The 13,353-nt window shown below is 39.7% G+C and overlaps 1 protein-coding gene and 1 non-coding gene across 3 annotated transcripts in view; both read left to right on the forward strand.

Annotated features, from left to right (window-relative positions):
- The first annotated feature begins 3,513 nt into the window (after positions 1–3,513).
- iars1.S (isoleucyl-tRNA synthetase 1 S homeolog) overlaps positions 3,514–13,353 on the forward strand; it is a 62,899-nt gene continuing 53,059 nt past the window's right edge. The window contains exons 1-3 of one of the 2 annotated variants that reach the window (XM_041591272.1): positions 3,514–3,532; positions 5,071–5,202; positions 12,746–12,902. In XM_041591272.1, coding sequence (XP_041447206.1) covers positions 5,084–5,202; positions 12,746–12,902 — 276 coding nt within the window. In that variant the 5' untranslated portion in view covers positions 3,514–3,532; positions 5,071–5,083. 2 annotated transcript variants of the gene reach the window in all.
- Positions 8,646–8,777, forward strand: LOC121393465. The gene has a single exon (XR_005961085.1). It is a non-coding gene; the product is annotated as a small nucleolar RNA SNORA84 (small nucleolar RNA).

A 13,353-nucleotide genomic window follows, 5' to 3' on the forward strand; every position in this document is an offset into this window, starting at 1 on the left:
GAAGAATGTTTTCTCATTGTAAACACCACCTGACACTTTATTATAAAGAATGAAACAGTGGTATACAATAAATATGTGTTTACAATGAACATACAGATTACATACACAAATATAACCAATACAAGAGGTAAAGATGGCCCTGCCCAAAAGAGCAATTCTGCATAAATGTTCCCAGAACACAGAGTGGAATAGAGTGAAAATAAATCCTATTATGATTCCCTACTACAGGTGACAAAAGGGTAAAATTCACCTGCAATGCATAGCCTGAGCAGCCAAGTTGCTTGTCGATGATTAATACCTTCCCAATTCCCAAAGTGCTCTGCTCTATCAGCAGTATCTAAAACCAGTTTTTGTTTGTAGGCCTGTAGTATCTTGCCCTGTGAAATAAACCAAAACAAATCATGCTGGGATTTGTCTCGAGGCTGTAATTCTACAGTTACTGATCATTATGAAGTGGAACTACAGGTCAGAAGAAAGCCACCACAGCACAAGGCAGCTCCCTTTGCATGTTTATTTTAGCTTTGGCATCGATTACTGCTACTGCAATGCATACCTCTGAACTGTCCCGTTTTTCGCTGGGACAGTCCTGATTTTGACCGCTCAACACCCAGTCCTGGATTGTTAATGAAATGTCCCGACTTTCTCTTTGATCTCGTGCACTAAACAGCTAGGGTTGCCACCTTTTCTGGAAAAAAATACCGGCCTTCCTATATATTTATCTTTTTTCCCTATCAAAGGGGTGGTTCACCTTTAAGGTCACTTTCATTATGTTATAGAATGGCCAATTCTAAGCAACTTTTCAATTGGTTTTTATAGTTTTATAGTTATTTGTCTTTTTCTTCTGATTCTTTGCAGCTTTCAAATGGGCGTCGCTGTCCCCTTCTAAAAACAAAATGCTTTGTGAGGCTAGAAATGTAAAGTTATTTGCTTTTTAATACTGATCCTTCTATTCAGACTCTCTCCTATTCATATTCCAGTCTCTCTAATCAATGCATGGTTGCTAGGGTAATCAGGCCCTAGTTACTAGATTGCTTAAAATGCAAATTGTAGGGCGGCTGAATAAAAAGCCAAATAACTCAAAAACCTTCAATAATAAAAAATAAAAACAAATTGCAAAGTATCTCAGAATATCCCTCTTTACATCATATTAAAAGTTATCTCAACGGTGAACAGCCTCTTAAATAACACTGGGATCAGCCATAATTTTTACGGCTGAGAGCAAAGATCCCAAAATATATGTGGCATGTGCACTTAAAGGAAAACTATACCCCCCAAACAATGTAGGTCTCTATTAAAAGATACTGAGTAAAACAGCTCATGTGTAAAACCCTGCTTCATGTAAATGAACCATTATCATAATAATATACTTTTTTAGTAGTATGTGCCATTGGGTAATCATAAATAGAAAATTGCCATTTTAAGAAATAAGGGCCGCCCCCTGAGATTGTATGATTCACTGTGCACACATAAAAACCACATGTAAGGTCACATGAGCCAATTAACAGACAGAGTTCTGCCTTTTGCTTCCTCACTTCTTCCTGTTACAGTTAGTGTTGTAGTATTTCTGGTCAGCTGATCTCTGAGGCAGCACAGATAGAGTCACAAAATGGTGGTTCAAGGCAAGAGATGTAAAAGGACAATATTTATGTAAATATATATTCCAGTTTGGTAAGATTCTTTAATATGTCATTAAATTTGATATAAACTATCTGTTGCTTAAGTATTCATTTTGGGGGTATAGTTTTCCTTTAAGATGTGTTACAATTTAGATAAGCAAAGAGAGAAATGTAACAATTTAAGATAAGCAGGTCTCTTGGGGAAACTGTGAGTTGCAGCTTAAAGGGCATGCATCTTCTTTAGCAAAACTGTAATAACACATAAAAACAAACCCTAAAACCTCCAGAAATGTGTCCAAACTCTCCACTATTTTAAGGGCCAATAGTTGCCACCCACAACATACAATACGGGGTATTCCATATAGCCAATTTGTTAGATACAGGAGAAACTGCAGTAAGGATACCACCTTCAATGAACAGTCAAGGCTCTTGGGACACAGACTATTGAGGCGTGGATATACTAAAGAAATGATCGAAACATCATATGTCGAAGCGAGTAAGATTCAGATTAATAGAAAATCCCATACCTGGGCTAGTGCAAACCGGGAATTGAATACCAATGGGACTGATAAGGATATATTTTTTATCACAGAGTATAGCGAGGAGTTTAGGAAAATTTGTAACGTAGTCAGAAGATACCTTCCAGTATTGTATAATGATCAAAAACTGTCAGGTGTTCTATCTGCCACTAATGTCAAATGTGTTTCAAGGAAAGCACCCACTTTAGGGAAAATGCTGGCACCCAGCCTAGTGGTGACAGGAGGCGAGAGCCACAGGGGCAACTGGTTGTCCACTAAGGGTAGTTATAGATGTGGGGCCAACATTTGCAAAACTTGTAAAGTTATCTCCACGGGGGCGACTTTCAGATCTAGTACAACGGGTAGGGTGTTCCACAGTAATGGTTTCTTTAATTGCAACACTAAAAATGTGGTTTATTTATTGGAATGTTTAAGTTGCACTAAGCAATATGTGGGCCGCACTACCCGTTGTCTAAAAGAAAGAATACGTGAACACATCAGATCGATTGAGAATAAGGACGAGGGGACCCCCGTTGGTAAACATTTTGCATTATGCTCAAGAAAAGGAACCCGCGACTTGTCGGTCAAAGTAATTGAACAGGTGAAATTACCCCTTAGGGGTGGAGATGTTGAGCACTTATTAAATTTGAGGGAGGCGTTCTGGATCCTAAAGATGGAGACTAGGTTACCGAACGGCCTGAATACTAGACATGACCTGTTATATCTATATTAGAGTGCCGGGCCTCTAACCAGATTGGTATTCATTGATGGTTTCCATCCATATCTACCTATCACCTTCTTTGCATACCTCAATAAATTATGTTGTATATATATAGTTCGAAACCTTTTTTACTGAAAAGGTTTACTGCTCACACGTGGATTAGAAGGCTTTAAGCATTAATTATTGGTTATCGACTCTCCAGGGCTTTATAGTTAAAACTAAAATTAAAACTAAAATTAAAATTATAGTTAAAACTATACACACATTTTTACAAGGATTGTCTGTTTTTAATATGGAAAACGAGGTTTTGACCTTTAGGAGACTGGTTTTAATAGATAATAAAGCATATGTGTTTTTAAACTGTATTTCTACATTGAACCCAGTAGGGGTCGCTATTTATGTTTTGTATATAACCTGTCTGTTTGGTCCAAGATGTATGCCTATGATTAAGGGAGTGATTCCCAAAACGCGTAGGGCGTTGGATCCTTGTATGAATTTGGAATAAATGTATATTCCACATATCGGAGTGCCGTCCTTTTTCTCTGATGTCTAATCAAACTCTCCATAACCTACCAATTTTTGTAACATGGACATGGTAATTGAGGGGCGTGTCCATAAAATGGGCGTGGTCTGAACTTTCGCTTTATGTCCATTTTTCTATTTTCATATGTTGGGAGGTATGTATGACTTAAACCAAATGTATATGTATCACATAGTAACGCCATTTTCGCCGCCGTATTATGTCTTTTTATACAATTCACACCACCAGTGCACCCACTTCTAAGATACATTACTATTCTCTATACGTTTATTTTTAGTACACCATTCTTTAACAGAACTCTAGCACAGGCCCTAGTAATAAAGGAAACTGAGGCAAAGGGCCCTGATTCACAATATAAATATTACACGTTCCAAGCAACGTTCGACCAATCAACGCTTCCGTCTCATTTGTGGAAAGAGCTTAGCTCGCTGATTGGCTCGTTCTCGTCACACCTTCTCCCTGCTTCAGGTTCTACTTCCTTTTCCGCTCATGCTTTCTTCTAATTGCATCAGATTGTGACAGCCGGTGCGAATAACTGGGGATTTACCGTGCCGGAGAAGCGGAGATAGTAGAGAGATTGGGAGGTAGTGAAGTAGTGAAGTATTCCGTGAGGGCGGAAGGAACCAAACGTAAGAATGTTAGCTACTATGCTAGAACGACCAGTATACGTAGTTCATGTGTCCATGACCTATTTACATATGAAATATTAGTACAGTTACTGTAAAATGCCATATGTGAAATGATCAGCTTTGTAGCGGAAATATACTGTTCATGGCCACTGAGCAGCTTGTCTAAACTAGTTTAATCAAACTTCCTTGTTGTAAACATGTAAACAATGATTTTGTCTCTCACTTTGCTCTGTACCAATCACTGGTGCCTTATAACTTTGTGCTCCATGGCATAGTCTGCAGGCCAAGGGAACTTAAAATATAATGTAAATATACGTTTTACACATACAAAACACAAGGCTGTTAAAGGAGACATATAGGATAAATGAAAAACCCCTAATTCTGTAGGCAATTATAAGTAATATATGGTGTTACTTTTACATAGTGCTAAAAATTAATATTATCTTTAGGGGAGCTCCCTATAGATGTTCTCTGGTCCCTGTCTGTGTTTCAAGTGAGGGGTGGGCGTGTCCTAATGGTCCATGCCAGAAGCACAGTAGGAGGGGGACAGCCAATCACAGCCCTGCAGTCACACAAGCACAGATCGACTTCAGTTCCCTATCAGGTCCTGCTAGCTGCTGATTGGTTCCTTTGCTACAGTGCAGTGAACCGAGAGCAGCCAGTTCCCCTGCACAGCCTGGGAATTCAGGGAGCAGGAAATGGAAGAGAAGGGAGGGATCATTAGGGTTTTTGCAGAAATATTCAATAAATTCATCTGAACACGGTCAGACTGGGGGCTTGGGGCCCACCGGGGCTACTTGCCCCGGGCCCCCCTCCAGCACCCCCTGCCGCTCCGGTGCCCAGTATGTGTATGCGCGTCAGTGCGCACAGTGCCACATTAGTGCGCATGGGCGCTGCGCAAGAGCCTGGGGCCCACCGGCCCAGTGCAATTCTTCTATATCTAAATTACTATAATGCACTGGTACATTCTTATTTTTTACACAATATGTCTCCTTTAATATTGCTTTAGCGTGACATTTTACAATTGCTATGCTGTTATGCCCAGGTTCTTTGTACAAATGGCTCAGCAAGTACCTGAAACGATCAACTTCCCTGCGGAGGAAGAGAAAATTCTGGAGCTATGGAAATCACTTGACTGTTTCCAAGAATGTTTAAAGCAGTCCAAAAGCCGCCCGAGGTAAGAGCTGCCACAAGGCATTGTTGTGTATTCTTAATCACGTACCTTACAGGGGACATGTACCGTGGTTTTCAATAAGTTTAATATGATTATACATGTTAAAAAAAAAACCTGAAAGTAGTACAGTTTTTAGAATACCTTTCATATGCAATTTCTCAAGAAAACCCCAAAATCAACTCCAGCACCACCCCTTTCCTTCACTTCCTCTCCTAGATATCTAACAGAGTCAGAATATGCTGTGTTGGAATGGGTTCAGAATAGGAGAGGGCAGAGGCCACTAGGCCAAACATTAGTCCCATCGGCACTAGCTTTAGCCTTTAGATGGTTCCTCTGCTTACCCTGGTTAAACTCATAGTCTCTCTGCTCATGTCAGATAGAGAAGCTACAAATTTTACTGAAGCTAATGTTCTATTGTGTTTTATCTTCGGCTGTGAGATTTTATTCCCAACTCCCTTTCAACCTTAGATTGAGCAAACTGTGATTTTCATAGCTGGAGGGCCTGCTCCTGATGTACTGTTGTAACTTGGTGGTCTTCCAGCTGTCACAGGAGGTGAATTGTCTCCTGCCAGAAAAAGAACATATTAGAAGCTGTCCCTCTAGCTGTCTCTGAATAACTACCTACAGGCAACAGTGAAGGTAATTTATGTTCTGTAACAGCTGGGTGGCCACCTACCTACACGAAGGAACATGTAGTTAGCCAATAGCATATCAGGCGCGACCCTTTAGCTGTCAACCATCAGCTACCTAAAGGTTGTAGGCTATTCTTGAGGGCCATCAAATTCGAACTATACATCAGGAGGTGGCCCTCCAGCTGTGAGTAATCACATTCTAAGGTAGAAGGGAGATGTAACTGTCAGCTGGTGGGCCACACCATAGTATACAAGAGTTATAGCATTATATACAGTAGAAGATGTGCAGAAGGTCTGGAAATGAGATCTAACAGCTGATAATGGGACACAGCAAAGCTGAGGAAGGCTGCAGTACCTCTAACCCCATTGAGAATCTGACAGTTTGATAACTTGGAGCAGAGAGACAGGTGGGCATTGAACTACTAAAGTAGTGTTTTGGTTGTCACTTAGTTATTACCTTTTCCTGTTGGAGAATAAAAGGACACACCCAGCCCTCATTTCAGCTGAGACACTGAGCAGAAGGACTCTCTCTGTAATAACTTTTTTGGGCATTATACAGTTAAAGGAAGGAGAAAAATAATATTAAAAGCTGAGGCTGACAATATGTCTCATTTAAATTTATACTGCTCTTCTTTCGGGCATCAGCAAATTAAATTAATATTCCAATGTACTGAGCTGATTTTAGGGTTTAGCCTACTCCCAGTGCTTTTTATATTTCCTTAGCATTCACCAAAACAGAATCCAAAATCATATTGGCGTATCTGTAATGACATGTGACTTTTGTCAAGAAATTGTTATGCAGCCAAATCAAAAAATCATAGAGCCAAAGTATCTCTACATTAAAGAGAATGATTTGGAGATTCTTTGATAGCATTTAGGTAAAGTATATATGTAGGCACTCCAGGTATATGCATATAGTTACTTACAGGCATTTTGACGTTCTGATCCTCTTCATCCTTAACCTTTAGGCACTGAGTGACTTACATTCAGAGATACAGGACACCTGGGTAAATGGCTTCTGCTCAATACTGTAAACATGGCCTGCATCCTACGCACTGCACTGATCTGAATAGTTTGCATGGACTTTTCAGATCAGTGGTATGGTCACTAAATAGACAAGTTGTGTAGTTAAAGGAACATTAAAGGAACAGTTCATTGTAAAAATAAAAACTGGGTAAATCGATTGTATGCGCAATATAAAAAAGTTTCTAATATAGTTAGCCAGAAATGTAATGTATAAAGGCTAACTTCCTACTTTTCAGCTCTCTAAATCGGAGTTAGTCAGCAGCTTTATGGGACATAACTGTTCAGCGAGTTTGCTTCTGATCTTTAGCATGCAGGTCATTTTTAAAAGCAACACTTATGACCCATGTGCCCCCCCCCTCAAGTCACTGATTGGTTACTGCCTGGTAACCAATCAGTGGAAACCAAGAGAGCTGCAAAGCAGGAAGTAGTGTTCTGGCTATTATGTTAGACATCCAGTCACTCCAGCCTTTATAGATTAAAATTTTGTCTAACTATATTAGATATATTTTTTATTTTGCACAGCCTAGCTATCTACACTATACTGAACAAATCCTTTAATACATAAGTAAGATATATAATCATATTTTTATCCAGCAATCGTCTGAAGCCTGCTGATAGGACAATCTTACCAGTAATCTCCCAGAAAAAAATCTCCCAGTCCTACTGACTTCTAAAAAAGATTTTAGTATAGTGCACGAGGTGGGGGCCACAAGGGAAATAGTTGGCCAGAGAAAACAGAGATGATGCCATAAGTGGGTCTGGTTTTTCCCAGTGGTTATGCAATTGGAGAAGTTGGGATGGTTGCAAACATGGTCCACAAAGCACCCCTGTAGCTTGTTTGCTTCATGATTCATGCTGATTCATGCACCACTAGGATGTAACTCTTCCACTCCTCTTCTGTAGTCATTAGCAGGTGCGAATAATGAAATAAACATTCATTGTGTATTTTATTGATTTGTTAAAGGAATTGTTCAGTGTAAAAATAAAAACTGTGCAAAATAAAAAAACTTTTCTAATATAGTTAGTGAGGCAAAAATGTAATGTATAAAGGCTGGAGTGACTGGATGTCTAACATAATAGCCAGAACACTACTTCCTGCTTTTCAGCTCTCTTGATTTACACTGACTGGTTACTTTGGTTACCAGGCAGTAACCAATCAGAGACTTGAGAGGGGGGCACATGGGTCATATCTGTTGCTTTTGAATCTGAGCTTAATGCTGACAATCAAATGCAAACTCACTGAACAGATATGTCCAATGTGGCCCCCCTTCAAGTCGCTGACTAGCTATTTATCGAGCTGCAAAGCAGGAAGTAGTGTTCTGGCTATTATGTTGGACATCCAGTCACTCCAGCATTTATACATTACATTTTTGGCTAACTAATTATATTAGAAACATTTTTTATTTTACACAGCCTGTCTATTTACCCAGTTTTTATTTTCACACTGAACTGTTCCTTTAATGGCAGGCTAGGGCAGGTCTCCCCACCCACTGTTGTTATTCGCCATTTATATAGATATACATTAAAAAATGTAAATTCTCTTTTAAAGGTGAAGGAAAGTCATTTTATACCTGGGGTGCCAACTTTTAGGCACCCCAAGTGATTCTATAAAGTGATTTTGGCACCCCGGGTATAAAATTACTTACTTTCTCCTTTAAGCACTTCCTTTATATTCCTTTAGGCAGTTGGCAGTTTATATAAAACTGCATAGTTTATGTTCTGTGCAGATTGGTTTTCTTGGCTTTCAAAGTGAATATCCAGATTTTGATATAGAGTTTTGGTTGGTTTGCCCTGTGGTTACCAGACCTGGCATTTCCGTGCAGTACTCTGGTTTTATTAAAAGGGCAGAAAGAAAAGCTGTGAAATTATGCATGGGGCATGTACTGTATTTGTCCCCATAGCCCGGTCACAGTAACATTTTTATATTTGTATACATTCAGCAGGTGTCTCATGGAAATTGCTGTTGGACCTTTAAATGGCCATGGGGTGCAGGATAGTTACCATGGTAACCTCTTTATTTGGCCCCCAAAGCTGTCAATTTACATCTCCTCTAAGAACCTTTTTTGTGACTTTCCATTAATTTTAAGGGACAGAAGGATAATGCCCTGAATAGTGATTAGAATGAAATTAATCTTATTTTAATAATCTGAATTTTATTGTTTATTTGAAATCAAAATACAGAAAAAAATCGATACATTACAAATGAAAAATAAGTGGGCAAGCAAAACAGTGCCACATTATACAGTTTTTCCCATGTTAAAGTACATATAAGAATTATACCGTATACCATTATACCAGTGGGATAGCAGCTATAGTAGGGAGAGACGGTGCCTATAGTAGCAGTGGGATAATAGTCTCTGGGAAGGGAGTGTGACTGTGGGATAGCAGGTATAGTAGGGAGAGATGGTGCCTATAGTAACAGTGGATAATAGTCTCTGGGAAGGGAGTGTGACTGTGGGATAGCAGGTATAGTAGGGAGAGACGGTGCCTATAGTAACAGTGGGATAATAGTCTCTGGGAAGGGAGTGTGACTGTGGGATAGCAGGTATAGTAGGGAGAGATGGTGCCTATAGTAACAGTGGGATAATAGTCTCTGGGAAGGGAGTGTGACTGTGGGATAGCAGGTATAGTAGGGAGAGATGGTGTCTATAGTAACAGTGGGATAATAGCCTCTGGGAAGGGAGTGTGACTGTGGGATAGCAGGTATAGTAGGGAGAGATGGTGTCTATAGTAACAGTGAGGATAATAGTCTCTGGGAAGGGAGTGTGGCTGTGGGATAGCAGGTATAGTAGGGAGAGATGGTGTCTATAGTAACAGTGGGGATAATAGTCTCTAGGAAGGGGATGTGGCTGTGGGATAGCAGGTATAGTAGGGAGAGATGGTGCCTATAGTAACAGTGGGATAATAGTCTCTGGGAAGGGACTGTGGCTGTGGGATAGCAGGTATAGTAGGGAGAGATGGTGCCTATAGTAACAGTGGGGATAATAGTCTCTGGGAAGGGACTGTGGCTGTGGGATAGCAGGTATAGTAGGGAGAGATGGTGCCTATAGTAACAGTGGGATAATAGTCTCTGGGAAGGGACTGTGGCTGTGGGATAGCAGGTATAGTAGGGAGAGATGGTGTCTATAGTAACAGTGGGGATAGGGAGTGTGGCTGTGGGATAGCAGAGAGGTAGTGCCTATGAAACCAGGAATAATACTCTCAGGGAAGACACTGGGATAGCAACTGTTGTAGAGTGAGATTGTGGGAGCAACACAGGAAGCACAATCGTTAGCACTGCTGTGTCATTTCCAGTCAGGAAATACAGAAATTTGTACTCTAAAAACATGTAGACAGGTTAACTAACTCTTGATAAAACGGATCAAAATATGTGTAAATATGATAGGGACTGTAAGCTCTACTGGCATAGGGACTGATATGAATTGTCTATATTACAGTTTTCAGAATGTATATATTGGCAATTTCTATTACCCAATAAACCTCATTTTTAAACCTGATTTTTGAGAACCCACACTGATCATGTGCAGTCCTATTTATACTAAAATATGGCCTAACAAGATCCATGTCAGTGAGCTTCTGTGGAAAACTTGAATCTTTACTGTGTTATGGTTTCTGAACCTCTGCTGATGCAGTACGGTCTGCTTCAGTTCTCCTTTTTAACTAGGGTTTCTTGTGCTAGGTGATTCTGCGCTCTTGCTGCCTTCCTTGCTTTCTTCTGAATCCAGTAAAATACCTAGTCCTTCCACATGGAGTTTTATTGGTTGTTCCCTGCTTGTGTTTAGTATCAAATGTGACTGACTAGTCTGGAGTTTTTAAAGATGGAAAGAAAGAAGAGGCAGATTGTTCTGTGGTTTATAGTTTAAAAAATCGAATTAAAAGCAAACTTTGGGTCCCTGAAATGTCAACTTTGTTCTGTACTTGGAACACAAATAGATATGTCAATAACTATGGCCCTCAAACTTTACCTTTTATTATTTATTTTATATTTGACAACCTGTGTGACATCGGTACTTCAGTAATTCCAGTTTCCTGGTGCCTGTTCCATAGAGTTTATAGTCCATGTGGGTGGGGTTATATTTTAGGCATAAATGGGGATATTCATAGTGGGGTCAGCTATTAAGCAGTAGGTTTTCAGTCTAGTTTTGAAGATGCAATGTTAGAGTTCTTTAGCATTTCAGTAAATAGGCAGCAGAATTGCATTTTAAAGGAATACTGTCAAAATGAATCAGTTAATAGTGCTGCTCCAGCAGAATTCTGAACTGAAATCCATTTCTCAAAAGAGCAAACCGATTTTTTTTATATTAAATTTTGAAATCTGACATGGGGCTAGACATAATGTCAATTTCCCAGCTGCCCCAAGTCATGTGATTTGTGCTCTGATAAACTTCAATCACTCTTTACTGCTGTACTGCAAGTTGGAGTGATATCACCCCCTCCCTTTTCCCCCCCAGCAGCCAAACAAAAGAACAATGGGAAGGTAACCAGATAACCGCTCCCTAACACAAGATAACAGCTGCCTGGTAGATCTAAGAACAACACTCAATAGTAAAAACCCATGTCTCACTGAGACACATTCATTTACATTGAGAAGGAAAAACAGCAGCCTGCCAGAAAGCATTCTCTCCTAAAGTGCAGGCACAAGTCACCTGACATGGGGCAGCTGGGAAATTGACAAAATGTCTAGCTCCATGTCAGATTTTAAAATTGAATATAAATGAATCTGTTTGCTCTTTTGAGAAATGGATTTCAGTGCAGAATTCTGCTGGAGTAGCATTAATAACTGATGCGTTTTGAAAAAAACATGTTTTCCGATGACAGGATCCATTTAATACAGGAGATAGCAGAGGATGTAGGTAGTGGGGAAAAAAGGGGCTTTGCGAGGAACAGAGGACAGATTCAGCAACATATGAAGGCAGAAGGGATATAGTGAATTGTGGAGGAGTGAATTTTTTGTACGTTACAAAAAGAATATTGCAAGTTATTGTTGGCTTATATGACAAGGCTGTAATAACAATTTCTATCATGTTTAAACTGGTTCTCCTGTAAACAAAAGACAGATTCTAGCAGCAGGAGTAGGACGATCTCAACAAATTTATGGATTTCAGTCAGTTTGTAGCTTGGGCATATTTTAAAATGTCATTTTTTATGTAAATGAACAGGTCAGCCACTGCTTGATTAAATGGCAGATGATGAAGGAAAGAGGAGCTACAGCTGCCTGCAGAAACGGAACAAAATAAACATGGCCATATATTCAGTGTCCCTTGTACAGTATCCGTAGTGTTCATAAGCTGAAATGTCAGATACCATACATGCTTGGTCAGTGCATGGCCCTTTAAGATACATACAGAGCATGCATAAATGTTTTAGTAGTTGCTTAAGGGGGCAGTATACCTTTTTGTTCAGCATGAGTGTAGTAATAGGGCTTATACTGAACATGTTTTGCCTGTTTTAATCACAAATAATGTGTTTTGTTATTTCCTGAGCTAAACAGGGAAATTTAAACTACTCTGGTTGTTGCAAGTCAGATACAGTGTATAGAATAACCCCCTGCATAATTGACTTCTGCTAGCAAAACAGTCACAACAAATGGTAACGTAAGGGGGTTGTTTACTAGTTAATTATTTGCCTTTCATCACCAAAGAGTGTCCCTGTTTTCCGTATTTAGCTCAAGAAATAACAAAAACTACAGATGTTTCATGATTAAAACAATAGCCAAAAAGTATGCTCAGTGCAACCCATCGAGGGATGAAGAAATATATTGAACTTGGAAAACAAGTGGATTGGCTTTGTGTTTTTACTTCTTTCTGTTACCCTGTTCTAATTTTTTCTAATTGTTGGTTAAAGGACCCACATTTCTTAATCAATCCTGCTTCCCTTCTCTCCCACAGATACACTTTCTATGATGGACCTCCTTTTGCAACGGGTCTCCCTCATTATGGGCACATCTTGGCTGGCACTATTAAGGACATTGTTACTAGATTTGCTCACCAAAGTGGCTTTCATGTAGAGAGAAGATTTGGCTGGGACTGTCATGGATTGCCAGTGGTATGCTTACTTACTGTGTAGTTTCATCATTAAGGGGAAGTTCAAGGGGAAATCCCAGATACAAGAGTGACCTGAAAAAAAATGACAAAGGCACATAGCTTCTTCTTTTTCAGGCCTGCATATTTTATAAAAGGAACTGTAACATAGAAAAATGAAAAGCATAAAGTAGTGTATTGTGTTGGTAGAACATGCCAAACTGGAGCATTATTAAAGAGTAGAATAGCAAGCAAAGACAGACCAAGGTTCAGCTTTGATTGGATGGCCCTAAATAGCCTAGCCAATAAGACTGCTGGGATTGTAAACATATGTTGAGGAAGGCAGGTGATAAGCCAGTTCACCAGCAGCACTTTGGCTGCCAAAAAAGGAAAGGCATTAATTCACCTTTGAGTTAACTTTTAGTAGAGAGTGATATTCTGAGACAATTTGCAATTGGTTGGTTCAAGTTAGCCTA

The sequence above is a fragment of the Xenopus laevis genome, chromosome 4S, assembly GCF_017654675.1.
Source record: "Xenopus laevis strain J_2021 chromosome 4S, Xenopus_laevis_v10.1, whole genome shotgun sequence".
Taxonomy (NCBI): domain Eukaryota; kingdom Metazoa; phylum Chordata; class Amphibia; order Anura; family Pipidae; genus Xenopus; species Xenopus laevis.